The sequence below is a fragment of the Astatotilapia calliptera genome, chromosome 9, assembly GCF_900246225.1.
Source record: "Astatotilapia calliptera chromosome 9, fAstCal1.2, whole genome shotgun sequence".
NCBI classification, from domain to species: domain Eukaryota; kingdom Metazoa; phylum Chordata; class Actinopteri; order Cichliformes; family Cichlidae; genus Astatotilapia; species Astatotilapia calliptera.
This window is the reverse complement of record NC_039310.1, coordinates 12,083,446-12,106,699: the sequence shown is the minus strand read 5'-3', so window position 1 is coordinate 12,106,699 and position 23,254 is coordinate 12,083,446. Positions and strand designations below refer to the sequence as shown.

At 42.1% G+C, this 23,254-nt stretch overlaps 1 protein-coding gene across 1 annotated transcript; it reads right to left on the bottom strand.

The window, feature by feature from the left end:
- Positions 1-1,810: 1,810 nt before the first annotated feature.
- On the bottom strand, positions 1,811-22,856 carry LOC113028888 (probable enoyl-CoA hydratase). Its single transcript, XM_026179321.1, has 7 exons — positions 22,393-22,856; positions 21,351-21,521; positions 17,193-17,284; positions 16,431-16,575; positions 3,860-4,009; positions 2,559-2,674; positions 1,811-2,420 (listed from the first exon to the last, which is right to left on the bottom strand). The coding sequence occupies exons 1-7, from the start codon at positions 22,550-22,552 to the stop codon at positions 2,313-2,315; spliced, it is 942 nt and encodes a 313-aa protein (XP_026035106.1). The 5' UTR covers positions 22,553-22,856; the 3' UTR covers positions 1,811-2,312.
- Between the last annotated feature and the right edge of the window lie 398 nt (positions 22,857-23,254).

Here is a 23,254-nt window from a genome sequence, read left to right as displayed (position 1 = left end):
TCCCGCGGACGTCATTTATCAGCTTTTTTCAGTTTTTCTTGGAAACCAAGATCTCATTTATTTGAGCTGGAGCTAAGTCCTGATTTATAACACAGGCTGTGGGTTAAGCCAAGTTTGAGCACACAGACACATAAAAGTAACCCTTTCACTGGGAACGATTTTGTGAATGGTGACTTTTTTCCCTTCCAGTTTTTTTTTTTAAAAGATGCTTTTTTGGCTTGAGTGTTAAACAGAGAAACAGGGAACGAGTCAGGATAAAAGCATGAAAGGAAAGGGTTCATTTATGAATCAGCCGATGGCAACACCATGAAGTCCATGATTTAAAGTCTTTATGGACCATTAATTTTAGGCATGTGTCTCAATAAACAAACACTACCCTGCTCCCCAAAAACAATTCATAGCTCTTCTTGTCTTTCGCAGAGCTTTCATAGCAACCAGCATAACAAGCCGCACATGCACACATTTACTTTAAAATAATATGAAAAGATATCCCTTGACATGTTGTGTGTGTGTGAGGGTGTGTGTGCGCATTCCCCGAGGCAGCGCAGGTGATATGTGTGCATGCTGGGTGAATTGGAAGCAGAGGGAGGAGGAAACATTAAACAGAAGTTCTGTGTCCTGTCATCACACTGTCTAGACAGGACACCTCCTAGACCTAATGAGGTCTTTGTCTGTCTGTCTCTATTTTACTCTCGCACACACGCACATACACATCTATATACTCCTTTAAATCTTCCCATGAGACATTTTTATTTAAGAGGTCACTGAGGAGTTCAAACAAACTTTCATGCAGAGAGAACCAAGTTGTTTTTTTCTCAAGAATCTCCAACATGCTAAATTAAGGGGAAGTATGCGCCAAAGCCACAGGAATGCTTAACCTGGCACAGACCTGATAATAAGCGCTAAATTTTCTGCAGTAATTGTATTGCTACAGTTGCTAAATCACACACGCACCCACACGCATGCAAGCAGACACCTTAACCCAGTTATCAAGTGTTTCTTCAGTCGAAGGAGCAACTGCGAGCTCCTGCAGGTTTGCTTCTTTCGACATCTTGTTAGTCTTTTGAGTTGGAGTCGTTTTGTGGTCATATGACTCTCCAGCAGTGGCACAAACAGTAAAGGTGATCTCAATGCTAAAAGACATCTTCCTAATTCCTCAAGAGTTGTCTGCCACATTCAGTTCAATTCAATGTTATTTATATAGCGCCAAATCACAACAAAAGTCCCCTCAAGGCACTTTATATTTTAAGGTAGACCCTACAATAATACATACAGAGAAAAAACATTGAATGTGATACATTGAAAATGTCTATTCCCCACAAAAATGTGGTTGTTCAGTGGTTTCTGGAGGTTTCTAGATGCAATTGGTCACAAAAAAGATGCTGTGACAAAAAAAAACTCCTTATGATTGCTTTGGTCACTAGTAAATTCCTGTAGTCGCCCGTAGAGTGCGTAGAAGATGCAAACTTGTCTGCAAATAGCCAAGTAAGCTAGCTAAGATCTCGCCAAGTGGTAGAAAAAGTGCAATACACACTTGAAACACAGAACATTTGCCTTCAAAGCAAAAGTTGTCCCTCTGCGCTTCAGCTAACATGTTTTTTCCCAGCGATGAGTGGTTCTCAGAGGCTCACTGACTGGTCTCTAGGCCTATATGATTGGGACTACTGAATTCCCGGTGACCGCCATCAATCTCCAGCAACCATTTGCCAAAGAGTCAGGGATATATATTCATATTTTGGTTGGCAGATGGTTGCGAATTGGTCCTTCACGTAGAAATCAGTCCACAGGGTGTTAGAAACAACAGAGAAAATCAGGTAAGCTCTCATTTTATTAAAAGTAAACATTATATGTTGCTTTTCATACGACACATTTTTGAATTTGGGGGAAGTTTAGGGGATTATTGTGTTTTACATTGAGAAATGAAAGTCGAATTCCCCTCATAAACATCTGAAAACATCACTGAGGGAGAAAGTGGGCCGTGCAGCATGTGCACTTTGTGCATTTCAAATTACTAACACCAACTCTAAAATTATGTCTGGAGACAGTGCAGTAATTTTCAAAAACTTGTTGACAGCCACCGCTCCGCTGAGCTGCTCACAAGTGCAACTCACAACATAGTAAATTTTAAACCAAAGAGACGATATTAGTGGTAGAAAGATATTATCATTAGTTGTATTTCTTTTAAATTGAGCTTAATTATTGGGTTTCACTGCAACTGTAATTGCTTTTAAAGCAGATCGGAAGTGAGTACAGACATAAAAAAATACTTTCAGTTTGTGGTCACACTTCATAAGGTTAGTGCAAGCTAAATCCTAGGAGTACTTTCCTCCTCTTCCTACTCCAGAAGTAAATTTGAGTGCCCCGGCAACAGCTTCTGCTTGGATGACAGGAATCCCATGGTCGATTTCATACTGCATGGCCTGGACAACAAAAAAAATGTACATGTATTTACATAAAGGCATTTTATTCCTTTATACTACAACCCTTCCGCCATTAACAACCGTGAACTCATTTTAAGCTATTATCCCATCAAAATGTGTAAATATGGATCTGCCTACCTGTGTGAAAGATGGAGCGTCATAGCAGCCGTACATGGCTGAAGCACGGTCGGCTCGCAGACACTGCTGAGGGAAGGAGCTGATGTGCTCTGCTAGCTCAAGCGCCACCTGTAAAGCTGTGGTTGCAACATGAACTCAATCAACACAGTGAAAACATGTGCAGTGTCCATATGTTAGGAAACGTGTCCATTCCCAACACAGCGAATACACAAAGATCCCCAACGTACTGCATTTCAATGTGTTTTAATGCTGCCACTGGGCCTTCGCGTCACTTTGCCTCCTCACTCACATGAAAGCACTGGGACACATCCAGATCAGCCATTTGGAAAAGAAACTACACCTCATGATGGCACACTCTGATCTGCCTCTCTACATGATGAAGTGCTACTTCTTCGCTTTCCTCTGATGTTAAACTTGAGCTAAGTGATCATCCTTCGGAGAGGCAATTGTGGGAAGAAGTGTTTCCTAAAAGAATTAGCTAATCTTCTTCTAACATCTAAGGATGGAGGAGGGGGAATCATGAAGACCACATGGAGATGCTTTTTTTGGATTTAAGCATAGAAGAGACTTTATGCATTAATATAACACAGGAAATGCCACATTGAAATGTGTGTGTAGCTTAATCCTGAAACGGCCGTTTGAAGGGAAGGAGACAGCACTAATGAGGATTTATAGCTCCAGTGTGGCGTTGAAGCCACAGCGCCTGCTTAACCTAACCCAGCTCCATCCATGTAGCGCGTTAAAGACAGAACCATAAGTTTTTGGACAAGGTCACTTTTTGCTTCTGTACAACAACACAATCAGATTTAAATCAGTCAATCAAGAAGTAATTAAAGCTTTAATTACGGCTTTAATTCAAGTTAAAAAAAATCTAATATTGAGTATCTGTTATCACTTTTAAAGCAAGAACTTTTCCCAGAGTTCCCAGTGTTTCCTCTTCCCTGAGCCTGGTTCTGCTGGATGCTTCTTCCTGTTAAACGGGGGTTTTTCCTTCCCACTGTCACCAAGTGCTTGCACATAGGGGGTTATTTGGTTCTTGGTGTTTTCTCTGTATTATTATAAGGCCTTTACAATAAAGCACCTCAAGGTGCCTGATGTGACTAGTGTGATTTGTCGTTATACAAAATTGAATTTTTTATAAATTTATGATTTAATAATAAAAGTTAAAAAACAATCACTTCAAGTATTTTTAGCAACATTTTGGTGCTTGATAATTTTAAATACTCAGTGCTGGGATGCTGAGGTCTAATATCTCGTACTAACTCACAAAATGATGTTGCTAAAACACTCAATTTACATACCTTGGCCATCAGGAACGACTCTATTGGCCAGTCCATATGCGAGAGCCTCTTGTGCTCCAACTGGCCGTCCAGTCAGAATCAGGTCAAGTGCTCTTGATAAACCAATTAGACGTGGGAGGCGCACCGTGCCGCCATCAATCAGTGGAACACCTAGAAAAGGATTTCAAATATAAAATATATATCTGAGCCTACTGTGCATGAAAGGCATTAGTTCTACTGCTGTGCTTCCTTTTACTTTGACAGTACATAACACCTTGTTATACTCATCTGATTACTCCTGAATAAGTCTGAAGAAAACTGATAAATCATTTATGTTTCATCAAAGAAACATTTCCTACTGTGACATTTTAAATGGTGCATTAAATACAGTTTCTTTCCATTTTTCCCTGACGTTAGACCAAATAAACAAAATCTAACCAATAAATTACACTGCTCAAAAAAATCACGTTAAAAAAAACCTTTTAATACGAGTAAAGCATCAATCATTTAAACTTCAGGGATATTGGTCAGTTAAGTGGCTTGTTAATCAGTTTGAACTGCTTTGGTGTGAATGAAATTAACAGGTGCACTAGAGGGGCAACAACGGGACCTCTAAAACAGGAAGGGTTTTACAGGTGGAGGCCACCAACATTTTCTCCCTCCTCATCTTTGGGACTGTTTTTATTCACTAGCTTTGCTTTTGGTTAGGCTACTGTCACTACTCATACCATGAGGTGATACCTGGATGCTAAAGAGGTTCCACAGGCAGTCCAACATGCCATTGCCAGAAGGTTTGTTCTGGTTTGTCCCTCAGCAGAGTCTCAAGAGCACGGAGGAGATCCCAGGAGATGGGCAGTTACTCTAGGAGAGCTGGACAGGGCCATAGAAGGTCCTAACCGATCAGCAGGGCCATCCCATCAGCATGTACTCCTTTAGAGGAGTTGGACTGGAGGAGCTGGACTAGCTGTGCAAACGCTGTAGGATCCAGAAATCCACCTCATGCCACCAGTAGTGACAATGACTCTAGCCAAATGCAAAACTAGTGAAAAAACAGTCAGAAAAGCTCAACGGGGCCCTTAACCTATCAGCATGACCACTACTGCTCCTTTGTGCTTTAAGGAACATGATGAGCATTGCCAGAGAGCTACAAGATGACAACACACCACTGGTTTCAATATCTCTGACCAAACAATCAAAAACAAGCTTCGTGAGGGTGGCCTGAGGCCCCGACGTCCTCTAGTGCAGCGGTCCCCAACCTTTTTTTGCTGGGCCCCCCTTTGTTTTACAAGAAAAATGTTCGCGCGCACGCACACGCCCTCCAACTACACACACCCATATTTTGCTCCATTGCGGTTTATTTCACACCTCAAATATTTAGTAAGCAATTAAGCAAATACAAGCAACCTGCAATAAATTACAGGTAGTAATAAAATAAACTACTAACTCTTTTACGCTGCGTCCGCACCTACACGGGGATTTTTGAAAACGCAGCTGTTTCGTCCACACGTAAACGGCGTTTCGAATCACCGAAAACGGAGATTTTTTAAAACTTCTTTTTTGCGTTTACGTGTGGACGAGGAATACAGAGTTCGTCACGCAACGTCAAAGGTATGTGCCTTTTTTCACGTCACGCTGTGCGCCACGTTATTGTTTACATGAGATGGATTGCAAAATGGCAGATAGAGACAAAATACTGTTACTGTTAATCTGACTGCAGGTTTTACAGCTTACATATAAACACTCAGTTTCTGTCCCTCCATTTAGAAAGGCAGAGGCGTCACGGTGTGATTATTTTACATGTAGTTGTTTTTTTCTTCTTCTGTGTAATAATATTCAACATTGCAATCAAATCAAAAAAGGCCTCTCTGTGCAAAATGGGTTTAAAAACATAAACAGCTGTGGGATCCTGTTTGTCCGTGATTTGAACCGGGGGACAAATCGTGGCAGGATCAGCCTGATGTTATTTGTATCCCGCTGTAGCTTTACTGTATAAAGAGCTAACATCTCCAAAATGTCAGGAGTAGTTAGTCATTACAACAAGGGTTTGTGAACTAAAAATCACAACTTTGTCCGTGATTTAAACAGCCCAGCGCTGCTCTCGACAAAGTGAAAACCAGTTCTGCAGGGGAGACCTACCTCGGCACTTGTGCAGGTGAAGCCAAAGGGCAGATTTGCTTCACCATATTTTCTAGTCTTTGGCTTAGAATGAAGTTGGTTTGGAAACATATTCAGCGATGCTTCATCTCCTGCTTTGCGTTTCTGTGGGCGCCCCGTGCTAGCAGTGTCCAAGCGTTTTCTCCACCCCTCCCCCCCTTTTTCATACCGTGCCCCCCCTGCCATGGCTCTGCGCCCCCACACTTTGGGAAGGTCTGCTCTAGTGGGACCTGTGCTCACTGCTCAGCACCATGGAGCACAATTAACATTTGCTATAGAATACCAGAGTCCACCAGTGGTGTCCTGTGCTTTTCACAGATGCGAGAAGGTTCACCCTAAACACACGTGACAGATGTGAAAGGGTCTTGAGAAGCCGTGGATAACACAAGCCAAATCCACTGAGGGACGCACAGACATCTACGGGGTAGGAAATGCCACCTGACTCCCTTCAGTATCGAGACGACATCTTTGGACCCATTCAGACTCTACGCTGGTGCAGTGGGTCCTGCTGCACGACAATGCCCAGCCTCATATGGCGAGATTATGCAGGCAGTTCCTGGAGGAGAAAGCAATTAATTCCACTGACTGGCCCCCCACGCTCACCTGACCTAAATCCAAGACAACACCTCTTTATGTTTCTGCCCATCTGATGCCGTTCCTGCAATTACAATTTTTTCAAAATGGACTAGCCTGCTGCATCACTTTTCAACTTGATTTCATGGACGTCTTTGAGTTCAGCCCTCTGTAGCGTCATCATTTTCATCTGCCTAAAACAATGTGTCATCCTTTCATTCCTAACATATTACCCAGTCTATATTAGTGCAGATATCCAGCATGATTTTCTCCCACTGAGATCTGATAAGTTTTAAAATTATTCCTTTCATTCTTTTGCAATGAATAAAACAAATAAAAACAATACTTGAATGATAAGCAGTCTGGAGTAAAGCCTGAAGTTCCTGAAAAAAATGATCTTTAAATAAATATTAATTAACTGAACGAGATTAAAGTGAATGCAGGCTGCTGTGCCGTGTGCAACATGTTCATTAAAAGTCGCTCAAGTTGTGTGGAAACAGCTGATGAAACACTACTGACTTTCTTTACATCAGTGCAAGAAAACTCCTCTTTACTCTTAGTCTCAATGGACACATTTGCATTATTACTGCGTCCAGCGGAGAGAAATCGGGTGAAAATAAGAGGGAACGCTGCAAGGTACCGTAAACTTCTGGCATCAGTCCTAATTTCTAAAGAGCACCAGCTGCAACTGGCACACTTTCTACCATTCAGTTCTCCCAAGCTCCACACCACAATCCCAACTCCCTAATTCCTCCAAGTCACTGATTCTGTTTGACCGCCTCTTATTGAGAGCACATGTGTAGAACATGTTTTCATAACCCCAAATCATCGTGCGAGCTTTCAATTTTTTCTTCCTCCCCCTCTTTCATTCTGCAGAGAGTCATGGAAATAATGCGATTCTATTCATACACGGTGAGCTCCTCTGTCTCTCCGTGTCGTTCAAATAAATTAAACTGGAATACACGGAATACCAGCGCCAATACATGTGCGACCAATCCAGGGGCCTGGTCCAGGTTGAGACAGTCGGCACATATGGTGCTCTCACAGGCTGAAGACTGTAATTAGACGAGTGAGGGAGGGGGTTTCTACACTGTCCGCAAAGATGAGATTTCACTCAGTTCTTTTCAGTGTTCCCTCATTCCATGAGTTTGTGTGAAATGCAGGTTCTGAGTAATGCAGGTTGTACTGTGGCCGCCTAAACCTAGTTTGTTTTGATCTAAAAGTCACAGTCCTTTACTGAGAAGGCGTGTTGATATCCATTTTGCCTACTTGGATACATTTCTTTTCAACTAAATGAGCTCCTTAACAGTCTTTGCATGGGTTAAATGACCCCGTTGTTGGGAGTCACTGCTACAGTCCTCAGTGACGGAGAAATAACGAGAAGATTGTGCTGCTTGTTAACCCCAGTGTTATCAATCTGATTGCAGGAAAAGACAGAAACAGGAAGTCAGTAGAGTGACACAGACAAGCACGCTAGTCGAGAAGCACGCTGAGCTTAAATAAGGCCAGAAGAAGACAGAGCCCGACTCAAAGAAGAGCAGATAAAGACCAGGTTGACCCCCTAGTCTCTGTCTTTTGGTGCTGCTGTTGGCACCGCTGCTATCAGCTACCGGAAGGATCTCCCTTCTTATCCACAGCAGCCGTCTCCAGCACCTCCACCCTTGGCAGCCCCACTCCACCCCTCTTTCTCTGATAGTCCCGTCTCTGATGTGTCCTGTTTGACAGACCTGCGCTTTGTCCCACATGAATAGGAGCTCAGAAGCAGTTTTTAACTAAAAAGGTATGTTTGGCTTGAAAGAGGCAGGCTGTGGTGGAGATCCTATTTAAAGGTGGTGGTGGGGGGGACGTTTGAGCAACGATCCTGATGCTGAAGATAAAAATACGATGTGGATTTGTCATCTTTGGTCCTTAGTAATGAGCCAGATGTTTGAAAAGCAGTCAGCTCCCTTTTTTGTTCAAAGCAGGGATAAGAATGAATCAGCAGTGCCTATTGTTTAATAACCAGACAGAAGAGTGAGTTCTCTTCCTGCTTATCTGACTGATAGGTAAAAGTCTAGAGGACAGATGATATCTGCTCTTTTATCTTCTTGCTGCAGACTTTGAAATGTGTTGCCTTCCAGTCATCATAGTTTTGTATAAAAATGTCATAACATTACTTAGAAAAAGCAATTCTGAGTAATCATCGAATGTGTTCTAATGACACGAGGCAACATTTAGAGAGCGATAAAAATATTTTTCCGCTTGTAACTCGAGATGTTTCTGTATATTGACCATGAATTACTTAAAAGGACAGTTAACAGAAATGCACACCGACTTTAACGATCTGTGAACAACGGCTTTATATCTTTTCTCGTCTCATAAAAGATATAACTCTGGTTCAAAGCGTTAAAAGGACAAATATAAAGCACTGTTTAACAATCTTCAGCCACCCTTCGTTTCTTTGTATTTTGTTTCCAAGAGGCCAGACTTTGATGTCATTTTTTAAAGTGATCTTGAGCAATAGTTTTCCGGGATTTCTAAAGGCTGTTCGATGTTTTATATTAACAGTACTAAAGTGTTAAAGTCTGGATTTTGTACTTGATCATCAGAGAAATTTTTTTTTCTTTTTTCGGTCAGTTAATAGTAGGGATGGGTATCGTTTAGGTTTTATCCGATACCGGTGCCAAATCGGTACTTTTGAAACGGTGCCGGTGCTTAAACGGTGCTCAAACCGGTGCTTAAAGAATGGAGAACACAAACTTTGTCCAAAAACCTCTCATGTTCAGCTGTTTGTTTGTTTTTTGTAAAAAGATAACTTAGCCTTTTCTGCAGCTATGGGGCATATATGGTATGACTCTTGGCTGGAAGCAGTGCTTAAACAATGGGGAAAAAACACAAACTTTGTCCAAAAACCTCTCATGTTTAACTGTTTCCCACTTTTTCTTTGGTCATTTTAGCCTTTTTGTCCAGGGTGAAGGGAGTATCTGCCATCAAACAAGAAGACAGCCGCATGTAGCTATGATGATGTTTGCTAGTTCACCTTACATGCATTAATGTAATAACGTGGTGAGCCTACTCAACGTAAATTACACACGGACAACATTAAGCGACTCACGCAGAGAAGAACGGCTGCTGCTGCCATCATCATCCGTCATCATTTCTGCTACACTGGCAGGGCTAGGGGCCAGGACTCTATTCTTCGGGTTTTTGGGGGATGTTGCTCCGGTCCAATAACTGGCAACTCACCCAACGTGCACAGTGTGAGGTCTCGCAGCAAGCTATCAAATACGGCGCATTTCTCGGCTTTTAAAAAAAACGCTATGCGTCGCCAGGTGTTTCATCGGATTTGAGGTGTTACCTCCTTAGACAGTATCACAGTATCAGCTTAAAGCACTTGTTGCTGCTGAGTTTGCATATTTTGCTGTGAAGTACAGCCAGACTTTTGACCGCTTCGCCTTGGACATTTTTAATCTGTAGCTCTGCTCTAACTGAACGTACGTACCTGGCCCCGCCTACTATCCTGGGAAACGTAAAATGATTGGCTAGAAGTGTATCACAGCTCAGGAAAAAAAAGCACCGAAATAAAGCACCGAAATGTGCGCTGCTTTTCGGTCTGGTTACTACCGTTTATGTCAGAACCGGTGCCATCATGGCACCGGCCACCGGTACCTATCCCTAGTTAATAGTGACCTATAAATCAATCAAGCATAAGAAAACATCTCAGACTCAAAGGACCAATTTTAAAAGAAAAATGAAAAAATACAATTAAAATTGTATTTCAGGCACTTTGTTACAAACACTGTTGTAAAAACACATAACTTGTTACCATTTATTTATTTGAATCTACAGAAATACCAAAGACAACACAGATTGACAGCAATAATATTGTTTACGCACTATCAAGCTATTACATTGGAGGAGGTGTGGCTATCAAAAAGCCATTTTTAAGGAAAGGAAACAGGAGGAAAAAGGTTTTAGTCTTCAAATTACACAAGAACTGGACTGAAAATTAGTGGCAACAGGTCTCATGGAGCAATGAATCCAAATCTGAAATGTTTGGTTCACATTGTGGGTCAGTATGTACAGAGGTCATTTTTCAGCATGACAGTGATTCCAAACACGCTGCTAATGCAGTAAAACATACCTGGACAGTAAAACAGATCAGTCATGGACTGACATCCCCAGAGCAGGGACTTCAAGATTACTGAAGCAGTGTGGGATCATCTTGGCAGAGAACAGAACAAAAGCCAGCCAACATCCAAAGAAGAGCTTTGAATGTCCTTCAAGAAGCCGGGATAAAGATTCCTTAACACTACTTAAAGAAATGAGAAGAAAGCTCGACTACAAGAGTTCAGGCTGCGTTGAAGAATAAAGTTGGTCAAATAAACATCGACTTTCAAGCTGGTTTTTTCTTAAATACTATGAATCCATGTATCCTTCTACATTTCAATACATTTCTGCACCTATTTCCCCATTTTCCAAACAAACTATACCGAAATAAGAGGTGGCCCATCACTCTTAAAGCTCTAGGCATCAACTCATCATCGTTAGCATGAGTTAGGTACCAGGTCCCACAAAAAGGAAATAAGGCAACACACCCACCACTCTTTAGCTGCTAATAACCCCAAACAGTGTGAAACGTGACACACTGGGGCATTCTGGTTTGCTCCTGGTGCTGCTGGCATCCTCACCACATCAAAGCAAAACCCACTACAATGGCCTCCCATGAGGGTAATGCGATTAAGTTTGATGTGGATTAACGATTTCCGGAGAACTCCAGACTAAATGGACAAGACCTTCAATCGGAAGCTCGCTTTGAAATACTGACTGGGAATCGAGGAAAATAACTGAGTTGGGCAGGGTCAGAAATGAGCACCACACAGCTAACTTGATTTCATGTGTTTAGCCCACTGATTTAATACCAGGGCTGCGTATTGTTTAGTTTGCAGAGGGCTATTACACAAGACCACCAAGGCTGTAAATGGGGCCTCGAGCCATGAAAATGGCAGAAGGTGTAGCAGCTCAGAAAAAGGGCGAAATCACATGTAAGTGCTGTGCACGATAAGATCTAACAGGGAACAAGCTTCCCCTTAACCTTTAACTCTCTCCACCCATAAAGACGACGTTTGACGACCTCCACTGGCACCTCAGTTTATATCAATAAAGATGTTGTTGGCTGAATATTAGAATAGTTTCTAGGTTTTTCCACCCTCACTATCTTCAGTGATTACTCCTAAGAGGCTTTCAGGGGGTATAGAGTTAAACTATTAACTATTGTGATAATGCATTTTGTCAAGCCTCATTAAATCTAGAGCTTCACTTTAAAAAATAAATCTGTGTCCCTCAATTATTGGCTTCTTGTTTCTTAATTAGAATCCGCCTTACCCATGCAGGAACACACAGGCTTAAAATGGATTGGTTTATGTGTAGGACGGGTCCCAAGTTAGTTAGACACAAAGACTAAGACAAGTGAAGTATTTTTATTTTCCACTTCCTACTCCAACTCTTTCTTTTTTTCCCTTTGTTATGTTCCTCTGGTTTAAGGAACCAAAATAACATGAGGGAATTAGGTAAGTGGCATGGTTTCTCATTCAGGGCTGAAAATTCAAAGAGCAGCAGACACCAACACCAGATTCCTGTGACGCAACCATCTCCTCCTTCTCATTTCCTCCTTGGCGGGGCAGAGGTGCCCCAGACAGGAAGCCACAGGTTTTGGCAGCCAATCACATGCCAGAAAACTGTCAGATCCTTGCGGTAACCGCTGGCCCACATCAGAGCAGCGCAGCGAGCCTCTGAGGGTTTTTCATCTCCAAAACCACCAGGGATTCCCTCCGGCTGCTGCCATCTGTGCCTGGCCCAAAAAACGGTTACAGAATTCGACCATTAAAAGGAAATAATCACTAAGAAACGCAGGATCTTTAAATAAACAGTGCGCCCGGCAGAACAGCAGTACTTTTGATGTGAAAGGCTTGGGAAGTTTGGTTTTTAAATTGTTTAGCGTTAGCGTTAGAAGATTTTTAAACTTTAATGTTAAGCCTCTTTTTTTGTGTGTTAAAAATTGAACTCCTAAAAAGCGGCTTTTTGTCAAGCCCCATTGGATCTAATGTTCCTTCACCCACATGTTCATTTAAGAAAAAAAAAACAGACAAAACACCACCTACGGGTTTAAGGAAGAGGAAATGTTGGTAGGGAGGCCTAAGCTATGCAGAAAGTGAGTATAAAACTGGTGAAGCCACAGTAAAACCGCTCTTCTGCTAAACGAACATCTGAATGAAAAACCACAGCGGTTTCGGCTAAGCTGAAGGAAACGACGCTAATGTGTTGACAAACAAAATATGTGGCAATCAAATATGAGGCTCAGAATTAATTACTGGGAGGAAATGTGTAACTTAATGTGTCGACACCGCAGTAATGCTCATTTCTGCCTCCCAAACATAGTTCTGAGATGAAGGAAGAGCGCAGATGTCGGCTTCGTCTCGTTGCTGATGAGACGTGCAGAGTGGAGGCCGATATTTCTAAAAAACATTTAAGAAAGCTTGTTTTCAGAGACAAACCGAACCCACTGTTGAAATGACAACTTTTGCATCGTTTCTACTCTTTACAATGTTTTTTTTTTCTTTTTCAGAAATTAGAAAATGAAATTTGCTACTTGCTGCTGCTTTACTCTCTGGGGTCACCAAAGAGGGTCACTCCATTTTTTTTTAATGCCAGATGCCCTTCCTGATGCAATCCCAAACTTATTTGTTCACCCTCCTGCAATTGAACCTGGGATATCTTGTGAATGCATAAACAAGTAAACTATGGATCCAATGGATGGTTGGATGGATGCTGTGTAGTATTGCACAGGTGCCAATCTGTCTCCCGTAAGGCCAGTCCAGCCGACTCCATTCAGCATGAGTATATAAGCTGGGTATGAGGAGCTCCCCATTTAGCGGGTCAGCTAGCATCTCCTGCTAGTGAAGGAGCGAATTTTTCATTGAGTGTTTTTCTGCCATTTTGCTTCTTCCAGCATTTAGGGCTCAAACCTGGATGGATGCAGCGGCCGTTGATATGTGGGTTAAACACATCACCAGGACACTTGTGCTGTTGATCCGCTCATCACTTAGCCCAGTGTAACACTAATAAATAGTTTGCATGACAACAAATCTTGACAAAATGTTAAGCACAAGCAGCTGCACAGACTCCAACACTGAGTAACGTGAGAAGACATTAAAGGCTGCAGAATAATGACAGTCTATGGTAGTGCAGGCTCGCCATGAGCCTTGCTTTGACGGTTGCCTTCTGTCTGCCACATTTACCACGCTGAAGGTCTGACTGTGCAACCAAAACACGAAGAGGACAGTGCTTTTGTTCTGCTGGCAGCTATTGGTGATATCTTTTTAGTTTACTAGGTAACGCTGCTATTAAACAAATTGGTCGGTGTCACCGGACACCACTTGTCCCTCCCATATCTACTAGCATGGAAGACTACATATATACATAGATCTTTTTATTTTTTTTATTTAATTATCATGTAAAGAAAAAAATTACTTTGTCACAACATGACTTATTTCAATGGGTATAAAAAATTTATTTAAACAAATTCAAGAGTCATTTGAAACAGAAATGAAAAAATAATGACAGTAAAATGGATCCAACACTAAAAAAATATGTATAAAAAACACACAACAAGTAGAGCTGAGTGTTCCCTACACTGAGGACATGGCACTACTCTGTCTATGAGGATGAACTGCATAGTCGGTCAGCAGATGAGGGCACTGCTCCCCTGTTAAATTACAGGCTTGGATAATAAACCATGCATGTTTACACTCTAAATCTAGTACTCCCAGTAAATTATAGTACAACAGCTGTATTTATAAACACTATGGTTGGATTTTAAGCCGTCCGGCAGCACGGTCAGAGGAGTGACAGCTCTATGAGAGAAGCTGCGATGCTCCAACACGAGCCACTTTTACCGAGTGAAGCCAGCAATGGGATCAGGATTAAAGTGTTTACAGCAGATGCTCTAAAGTACTGCTTGGTCGTTTAAAAGTAGAATTGACTCAGCATGCAAACGTTGCCTGTAAGCTACTAGACGCCAAAAAGGGAAAATGTTGTTTATGAGGAAATTGTGTGACATAAATAATATGTAAGCCCTGTTTTGGCCCTGCAGTGGAAACCTGGCAGTTGGCTGCTTCCTCTTCTACTTATCAAGACTGCCCAGCAGACTCTGGCCGTGATGCCAAAAGGTCACGGTCACTGGTGTTATCGCGCTGCCTCCGTCCTCGCACACAAACAAGAGGAGGCTCGGTGATAACACAGGACAGAGTAACAGAGTTGAAAAATAGAAACAGTGTCAACTTCCTGGCATTAGGACACGAGTGATGTATGTTTGGATGCAAAGAAAAACACAAGGACACTTTCACGGGCAGATATAATTAGCTGAGCGCGCGCGCGCGCACACACACACACACACACACACACACAGAGGTAGAACAAAAAACAGAAAAGAAGGGGAAAAAAGAGATGGCCTGCCAAAAAATAGGTCCCCCTGGTTCTTGTGTTACTACTGACAGGCTTGGATTGGTATTATTAACAGCAGCAGGATTAACTGAGAGAAAGCATGGCTGTTAATGTCATTACACCTACGACTTTGGTAAAGCGTTTAATAGATATAGCACTGCAACTACAAGTGGCAGGAAATTAAGAACGGCCAGCTGCAGCGCTTCTTTTGATCATTATATATTTTAGTATGAATACTAGTCATATTAAAGTAAAGACATCAGTGATATTTCTAATATTAGGCTTGTTGTGTACAAAAAGCACACAAACAGAAGTAGCACTACTAGCAGAGTAGCAATAAGAGCTCACTGGATAACCTGAAATGCTTTGGCTATTGTCTAATGACTCTGGTGACATCCATTGATCTATCCCTCCATCCATCCATCTTCTTCCCCTTACCCAGGGCTGTGTTAGAGAGGCAGCATCTTAAGAAGAGAAACCCAGCCCTCCCTCCCTAGCCACCTCTTCCACCTTATCTGGGGCTTAGTGAGGCATTCCCAGGCCATCCAAAAAATGTCATTCCTCCAGTATGTCCTGGGTCTACCCCAAGGGCCTCCTCCAAGTAGGACATGTCCATTTACCCAGGAGGCATCATGATCATCTCAGTCAGGAGGAGTAGCAGCTCTACTCCGAGTCCCCCTCAAATGACTGAACTCTTCCCCTTATCATTTCTGCCAATTGTATCCACGAACTCATGCTTTTGGTCACTACACAGAGCTCGTTATCATAGGTGAGGTTAGGGACATAGATCGAGTGGTAAATCGATAGCATTTGCATTTACACTTACTTCTATCTGTCAGTTTCCTGCTCCCCTCTTCCCTCACTTGTGAACAAGACCCCGAGATACTTTAACTCCTCCACTTGGGGCAGCAATTAGTCCCTGACCTGGAGTGGGCACTCCACATTTTCTGACTTCTAGGACACTGGCAAGTATTTTGGGGGTTCAGCGTAACCACCAAACATCCAGACCTCTGGATTTGTTCTTCAGACCATAGATAATAGCTTCGAGAATCCATTTTCAGCAAATTGACTATATACCTGCATGCAATCAAAGCCTGCTCGACTATAATTGTCAGAACCATTTGGACTAGAACCAGAAAGATTCTGGTACCAAAAATCTCCCCCCACTTCTATTATTAGGTGCAGTATCTGCCATGGTGGTATCTGAATGTCTGGATTGTGAGCAGGGCTCTGCTAAAAGGGTGAACATTTTAGTATCTAGTTTTTTTGTCAAAACAAAGCAGTAGTGGTGACAGTCGCCAGTTTGTTGACAGACCATACAGCACAGCACAGTAGTAACTGAAGCAGTAGAAGAGATAATAGCAGCGTGGGGTGTTAGACGTACCAAACCTGCGGCAGAACACTCCCATGACGGCGCTCTCCTCTACCACTCTCAGATCTGCCAGCAGAGCCAGCTCCAACCCTCCAGCCACAGCGAAACCACTCACTGCTGCTATCAGGGGCTTTGACAGCTGTAAACGGGACGGGCCCTGGAGGAAACAGCTGGATTAGTGACTGCAAACATACACGCACACTTACATCGTACGCAAAGCCAAATGACTACAATCAACACACACTCAACGAGGAACAAATATTCCCAGAACTAAATGTGTAAATTGTTGTCTGTGTATATTTATGTATGTATGTTTTCACTATCCACTTCATGCTTTTTGGGGTTTATCCACTGAAAACGTTCCAGATTTTATTTGCCAATTCATTTCTCAAACTGTCAAACAAAGGGCTGAAATATGATCCGAGTTCTGGCCGTAGCTGAACAAATGAAGCACTTTGTATTGTGCACGAGATATAAGGCTATAATTTTCTGCACAGGAGGTCCACTCAATCCCAAAGCCTTTGCATGCGATCCTAACAGACCTTACAGACCTGCACTTTTCCTGGCTTACAGTACATCATTTGTGTTATGATTCGTCCTTTCGTCGAGTGGCAAGACTGTACGAGAAGCCAGGGCTTTCTGCTTATGCATCTGTAGTTACCGAGGTATTTCCATGATTCAACATGAGCCCCTAAATCTATTTTTATATACATTCTATTCAAACCCTTTAACATCATAAGGAAATATACATCTACCGTAACCCTCACCACTCACCATTGGACCCTTTGTGACATCTTGCTCCAATTTCGAGGGGCCTGTGTGATTGGCCAGCTCTTTCAGATCATAACCAGCGCAGAAATTCCCTCCTGGAAGAGACCGCAAAATTACAAAGTATGGCAGCTGGAAAGTCAGAGAGGAAGGGAAAATGACGAGGATGAAAAAAACAACAAGTTGAGCTGGAGTCTGAGCGCTACAATTTGGACAGCACAGCTTGCTTTGGGCTGGCTGGCACACAAATGCTTCTCTCCCCCCTAAAGAAGCAGAATCTGATGCATAGGCACAGATCGCGCGTGTGCTCGCACACATGCAAATGCACACACATCATATTCTCATCGACAGAAGAGTAACATATTGCAACCACAGCCCCTTCCTGTTGGATTCATGTGGTAATTACAACATTGCCCGAGAGGCCTACAAACACTGTGTCACAGTTTCGGGCAGGGACTCATAAAATCCTCCTCCCTCTGTAATGTAACAGTAATGAAAACGAATTTAATGAATGCATGCGGAAGCAACACCCATCGACTGGGAGCTTTTGATTGCAGCTGTGGGTCAGCACAAGGCAATTACAAAAACACAGTGTGTCACCCTGTTTATGGGAGCAGCATTGTGAAGGAGCACCCTTATCTCCTTTGTCCTTGTAAGAGGAAATGAGCAGAAGCGACAGACAGATCACAAGGAAACCTTCAGGTTTGTTACCGAAGAAAGGAATCAATGTTACGAGAATTGAAACAGTTTTGTTTCCACAGAAGTTACAAAAAGATGCAGTTTCACAGGGATAATAAGAAGCTTTTTTTTTCTATTTACTTATTTATTTATTAAGAATTTAACTAAAACAAAACACACAAAAACTCATCATTGGTCAACCTGATCAAGGCAAATAAATAAAATCCCTGAGGATGTCACAGCCGATATCGTATTATACACTAACATCTCAGCCTGAGAGCACACGAGCATCTCTCCTTAACTTCAACTCTTCTCTTCAGGCCATCACAGCCAAACCTTTCAATGCTGACAAATAACACTGGGCTACAGAAATGCAGCAGCCACCTCACTTTAACAAAACAAACAACTATAAATGGCACAAAAATGAAAAAAACCAACCTAAAAAAAGCCACCAGCCTCTAAACACAAGAGCCTTACCCCATTATGTTGGCTCCATAATCTGGCACGCCAACTCTTCTTTAGTGACTCCGAGCCAAATATGTTAGAAATCACTATATAATTGTGCGCTTACATTTTTATGAAGCAATTTTTTCGGTTTCAACATGGCATTTTGACATATCGCAGCAGAAATAAAAATAAAACGATTATTGATGGCTGAATTTCACTGAGCTCGCTGAGCTTTATGTTGCACATCCTGGTCCGCTGACTGCTTCTCTAGAACGCACCCGAAAGACGCGCATATGAGAGTGCGAATCAGCCGATCTCTAACTGCAAAGTGTTTACTAAAAAAGCGAATGGTCTGGTGCACTAACCACACTTCACTCTGCCCGTGTTCAGGCAGCTCTCTCACCTAAAACACATGGAGAACATCCAGTAGTGTTAAAATGCCTGAATCAGACAGTTTCCTTACTGTATGCAACACGTGAGAAAGGACAGCTGCAGAAAATATTGTAAACGGCTTACTGACAGTCAGCTGATAAGAGCCGCTAATGTGCAAACACCTGTACTTCACCTGCTGTGGTGTTCCATGCAGCAGTTGAACTGAAACAGCTCTCTGTGATAAAGTAAAACTTCCCTCTCTTTAAGAATAAAATCTAACTTTTAATGTCCTCCCTCATAAATCTGAATGAACTACATGAGCAACTAGTTAATACCGTGACCAACCCATAATAACCAGCTTTGCCTCCTTCCTCTGTCTCACTCCCTGGAGCTACTGCAAAATTAAAAAACATTCAAAGTGTCTTTCCATCTGTTCAGGTCTTACAGTGACACAGCTGATTGCACCTGAACCACAAACTCCCACAGAAATCCGAATCTCAAACACTCCAAATATGTCCGAGCATATTCAAAACCCGCTGAAAGCAATTACTCTTAATTTCATACGTTTAAAAACACACATTCGGACGCTGAAGAATGAGAGCTGTGTCGGCGCTAATTTGAGCAAAATGGATTCCTTATGTTTGCAGAACCACTACGTTGAAACTAGAAACTCCCCGCTTGTCATTTCGCAGCACAGACGCACTGCTAATCATCACTGAAGGTCAGTCGTCAAGTTATCCTGGAGCAGGAACACGGGACAGCCCGCTGACAGGAAACTGTGGTTCGATGATTAAAATCAGATTACAGATGTAGAGGGAATCACGACAGAGCGACTTTTACCCACTGTGCTGCTAATTGCTCACCAGTTTAATAAAAGCTAATTACTCTGTTACACACACTGTTTTCATTTCACAGCGCCATCAGCAGCCATCATCTGGAGATGCTCCGGCTTTTGGAGTGTACGCTCAGAGGCCGGAGCAGACAGGTTGATCCAGACTGAAGACATTATTTCCACCAAAGGAAGGAGTGTGTGGGATATGATTATTTTTAGAAGCATTAGGAGCTGTGGCATAATTTTGGATCTGCGGCTGACATAGTGCAGGCTACCTTACAAGTGTGGGTGTGTGTGTGTTGTTACCGAGTGCACTCTTGCCTAGTCATCTCACTGTTTGGTTGAGATCTAAGCAGCCATAGTAGCAAAGCTGGGTCAAGCGGATGTGAGGGAAGGTGGGATGAATGCTGAGGATGGAAGTAAGGAAGAAATTAAGGGCTAAGGCGGGATGGAAAGAAGTTACGTCCATTTTTAGTGAGTATCCCATTATATCCTACAGCTGCATTAGACTGTGGCCGGAAATGGCCTCCCTCTCTGATTTGCAAGGTTGCTCCTGATGCATTCATTGGAGTGTGAATGTTAGATAGAAGGTACTGAGGAGAAGAAGGAAGTGCTTGTAGAGTGATTCATCACTCCAGAGAACACGTCTCCACTGCTCTAGAGTCCAGTGGCGGCGTGCTTTACGCCACTGTATTCGATGCTTTACATTGTGGCCACATGAAGTTTGGAGGTTTGTAGTGATTGACTGTGCAGAAACACCGCTGTGCACTATGACCCTCAGCATCCGCTGACATTGATCCAGTTTGCACTCTTAATGCTAAGCTAACAGACTGATGGCTTTTTCTCCATTGCTTTGATGTAGTTGTCACATCACTCACAATCACAGCGACTGAGGAGAATTACCTCTACAGACACTGAGTGTAGTGTCAGTCTCATTATCTTCTCAGCAAGTTAACAAAGATGGGCATTTCTTTCCAGGCAGTGTTTCTTTAATGGTGGCCTTTAAACCTGGGGGCACTATTTCTTTATTTTAAAAAATATCCCATATGAAAAAGATATATATAAATCTTATAAAGTTTGGATCTGTCTTGTGTGAAACTTGTATGAAAAGCATATAAGAATGAAAACAGATATAAGATCCCTTGAAAAATGATATAATGAAACTTGTATGTTTTGGATACTTACTAAAACAATGTATGAAAGTAATGAGAAAGTGGCCACTTTCATGAGTAATCACATATAAGTTTTTACTATTTCTTTTCCATATGGGATGTTACAACTCATTCCTAGAATAATTACACTCTAAGGTACATTAAAGTAGAATTTTAAATATGTTCTTTTAAAAAACTAATTTTATATCCAGCATATTTCTGTTACAGCAAATGAATGAAGAATGAAACAGTCGTGCTCTCTGTGAGCAGGAAGCCAAGTTTCCATTTTTAACTAATACATGAGACAAGGTATAAATACTGTTAAAACACAGAGAATGAATTAATACTAAGACTTTTTTTTCCTCTCTATTTCCAGTTAAAAGTTTGTTGGTTACTCACTCAGACACTGGTGCCACAGCGTTTTTTCCCTTCAGCCAAAATTATTGCCCGGCTTGAAAATCAACTCATTTTAAGGCGAAATGCTCACAGAGATATTCCTTAATATTCACGATCGGCTGTAAGCCTGACATGCTTAAGTATTAATTACAGATAAATAAGAGGATGAGAATCTGGGCGACACTTAGGAGGATTACTACTAACAAAATCTCTTAACAAGACTCTGTAACGCTTCTGCAAATATCTGCCTCAATTTAAGCCCCAACCTTCCCCACAGGACTATCTTACCTTTCCCATGCAGGATAGCCACGTTCAAGCCTGGGTCACTGTCAAAGGCCTTCAGCTCCTCCAGCAGACGCCTCGCTGTCTCCTGGTTCACCGCATTACGCACCTCGGGCCGGTTTATTGCCACAGTAACCACGGATCCCGTTCTCTCCGAGACCACAGTCTGACCTGCAGCTAATGACAGAGAACGAGAAAGATGCACAGGGAGAAACCAGTGCGGCCCACAACACTTAGAAAGAGGCTTACCCAGAGACGTTAAGCTTTAACTTCACAGTAGGCGGGATGGAGATGGGACGTAAATTGTCTTATGTGGACAGAGTTGATAAAATAATGACAGTGAACGAGGCTCTGAAAGATATCATCTGGGTTGAGGTGAGCACTTTGGGTCAGTGTGTGTGTGCCAGTGATTGTGGCCTTAACTTGCAGCAGGCAGTCAACCTGACATTGTTTAGGTTCATCCCGGGAAACCGAGCGTCAACCACACCCAGAGGAAACTACATCCAGGAGAGAAGCTACTGGATGTGTTCACCTCACAGGCTATTCTGAGGATGACAAAGCCCGGTGAAGTGAGGCGCAAAGACAATTTGTCTCACACCGCATTTTACACTCATACACTACCAGAGTGATTTCAAGGGAAAAGAAGCGTTTTAAGCGGTGTTGTGTGCGCTCAACCCCGCTTGCAGAGGTCATACAGAAAGCTGTTTTGCCATAGACTTATGTCTTTTAGCAATCACAGCTATCTGAAATAACTTCATAAAGTCTGGAGGCCGATTACTCAAGAAGAGCAATTTAAAATGACAAGAAAGTCTGGCTTCTTGGAAGGAAAATAAAAATTTAAAAAAAAAGCTCAAATTTATTATTATTATTACTTTTTCCTCTTAGGAACTAAAAAAATAAATAACATCTGCTGTGAACAAGGATTATAAAATAAATACTGAAAAATACCCCAAGATTAAATCACAGCTGTTCATTAGCTTGTTTCACCTTACTAGCAGCCTCTACTGCCCCCTAGCGTCCATATCATGTGATTGCACTTTCCTCTCACCTCTTCCCGTGTCTTCGCCTCCATGCTGAGCGCTGTAGGATTTTACTGGAACTAAAATTGTCTTTATAGAGTCTTTTCCAAATGTTTTACTCTGACAATTAAACCTTAAAAGTGGTGTCAGTGTCCGCAAATGTTTTAGCGCCATTGCTAACACTCGCATGAAAAAACCTAGAAGGTCTAAATAAAAACTTAAAAAAAAAAAAAACCCGACAAAGTTCAGTGAAAAATATCTCAAAGCAAAAATATAACCTCAGCTGTACTTGACGAAGCTGGCTTCGATTGAACTGTGCTATCAAGGAGCAACTCTTTTACCTTCCCGACTGAAACAAAAACAAATGCAAAAGGTTCTGGGACGCACACAAGCTTGGTGCATTGCAGTGGTAAAAACCGGAAACACACAGCAGAGGGAGACACTGAGCCTTAAATCCAGTTTTCCTTGCAAAGCCAGGCATGCCAGGCTTTGTGAAGCTGGAAATAATGAGAGCAAACTCCACATCAGATTCTCTTATTTCTGTTTTTAATAAAAGATTTCTCTTTTGTGTTTTTTTCCTGTTTGTTTGTACACATTTTAAGGCATCATGCACAAAAAATAAGCTTTACTAAAAGGCATTATGCTTACCCTCTACCAAAAAAACAAACAAACAAAAAAAACCAACTGTATGTTCTCACATTTGAAGATTTGCTGTTAAAAATAATTTTGTACAAATATGGCATGTAAGCTGGCATGTGAGTGAATCTCAAAGCAGGGCGTCTCCTGCTCTCACAGTTTTGTAAACATGGCTTTGAGCAAAATAGGGCTGAGGAAAAAGTCAAGAGAAAGGGAAAGCATGCTTCAACTGTGGGGTGAAATTTCCCTGAAAAG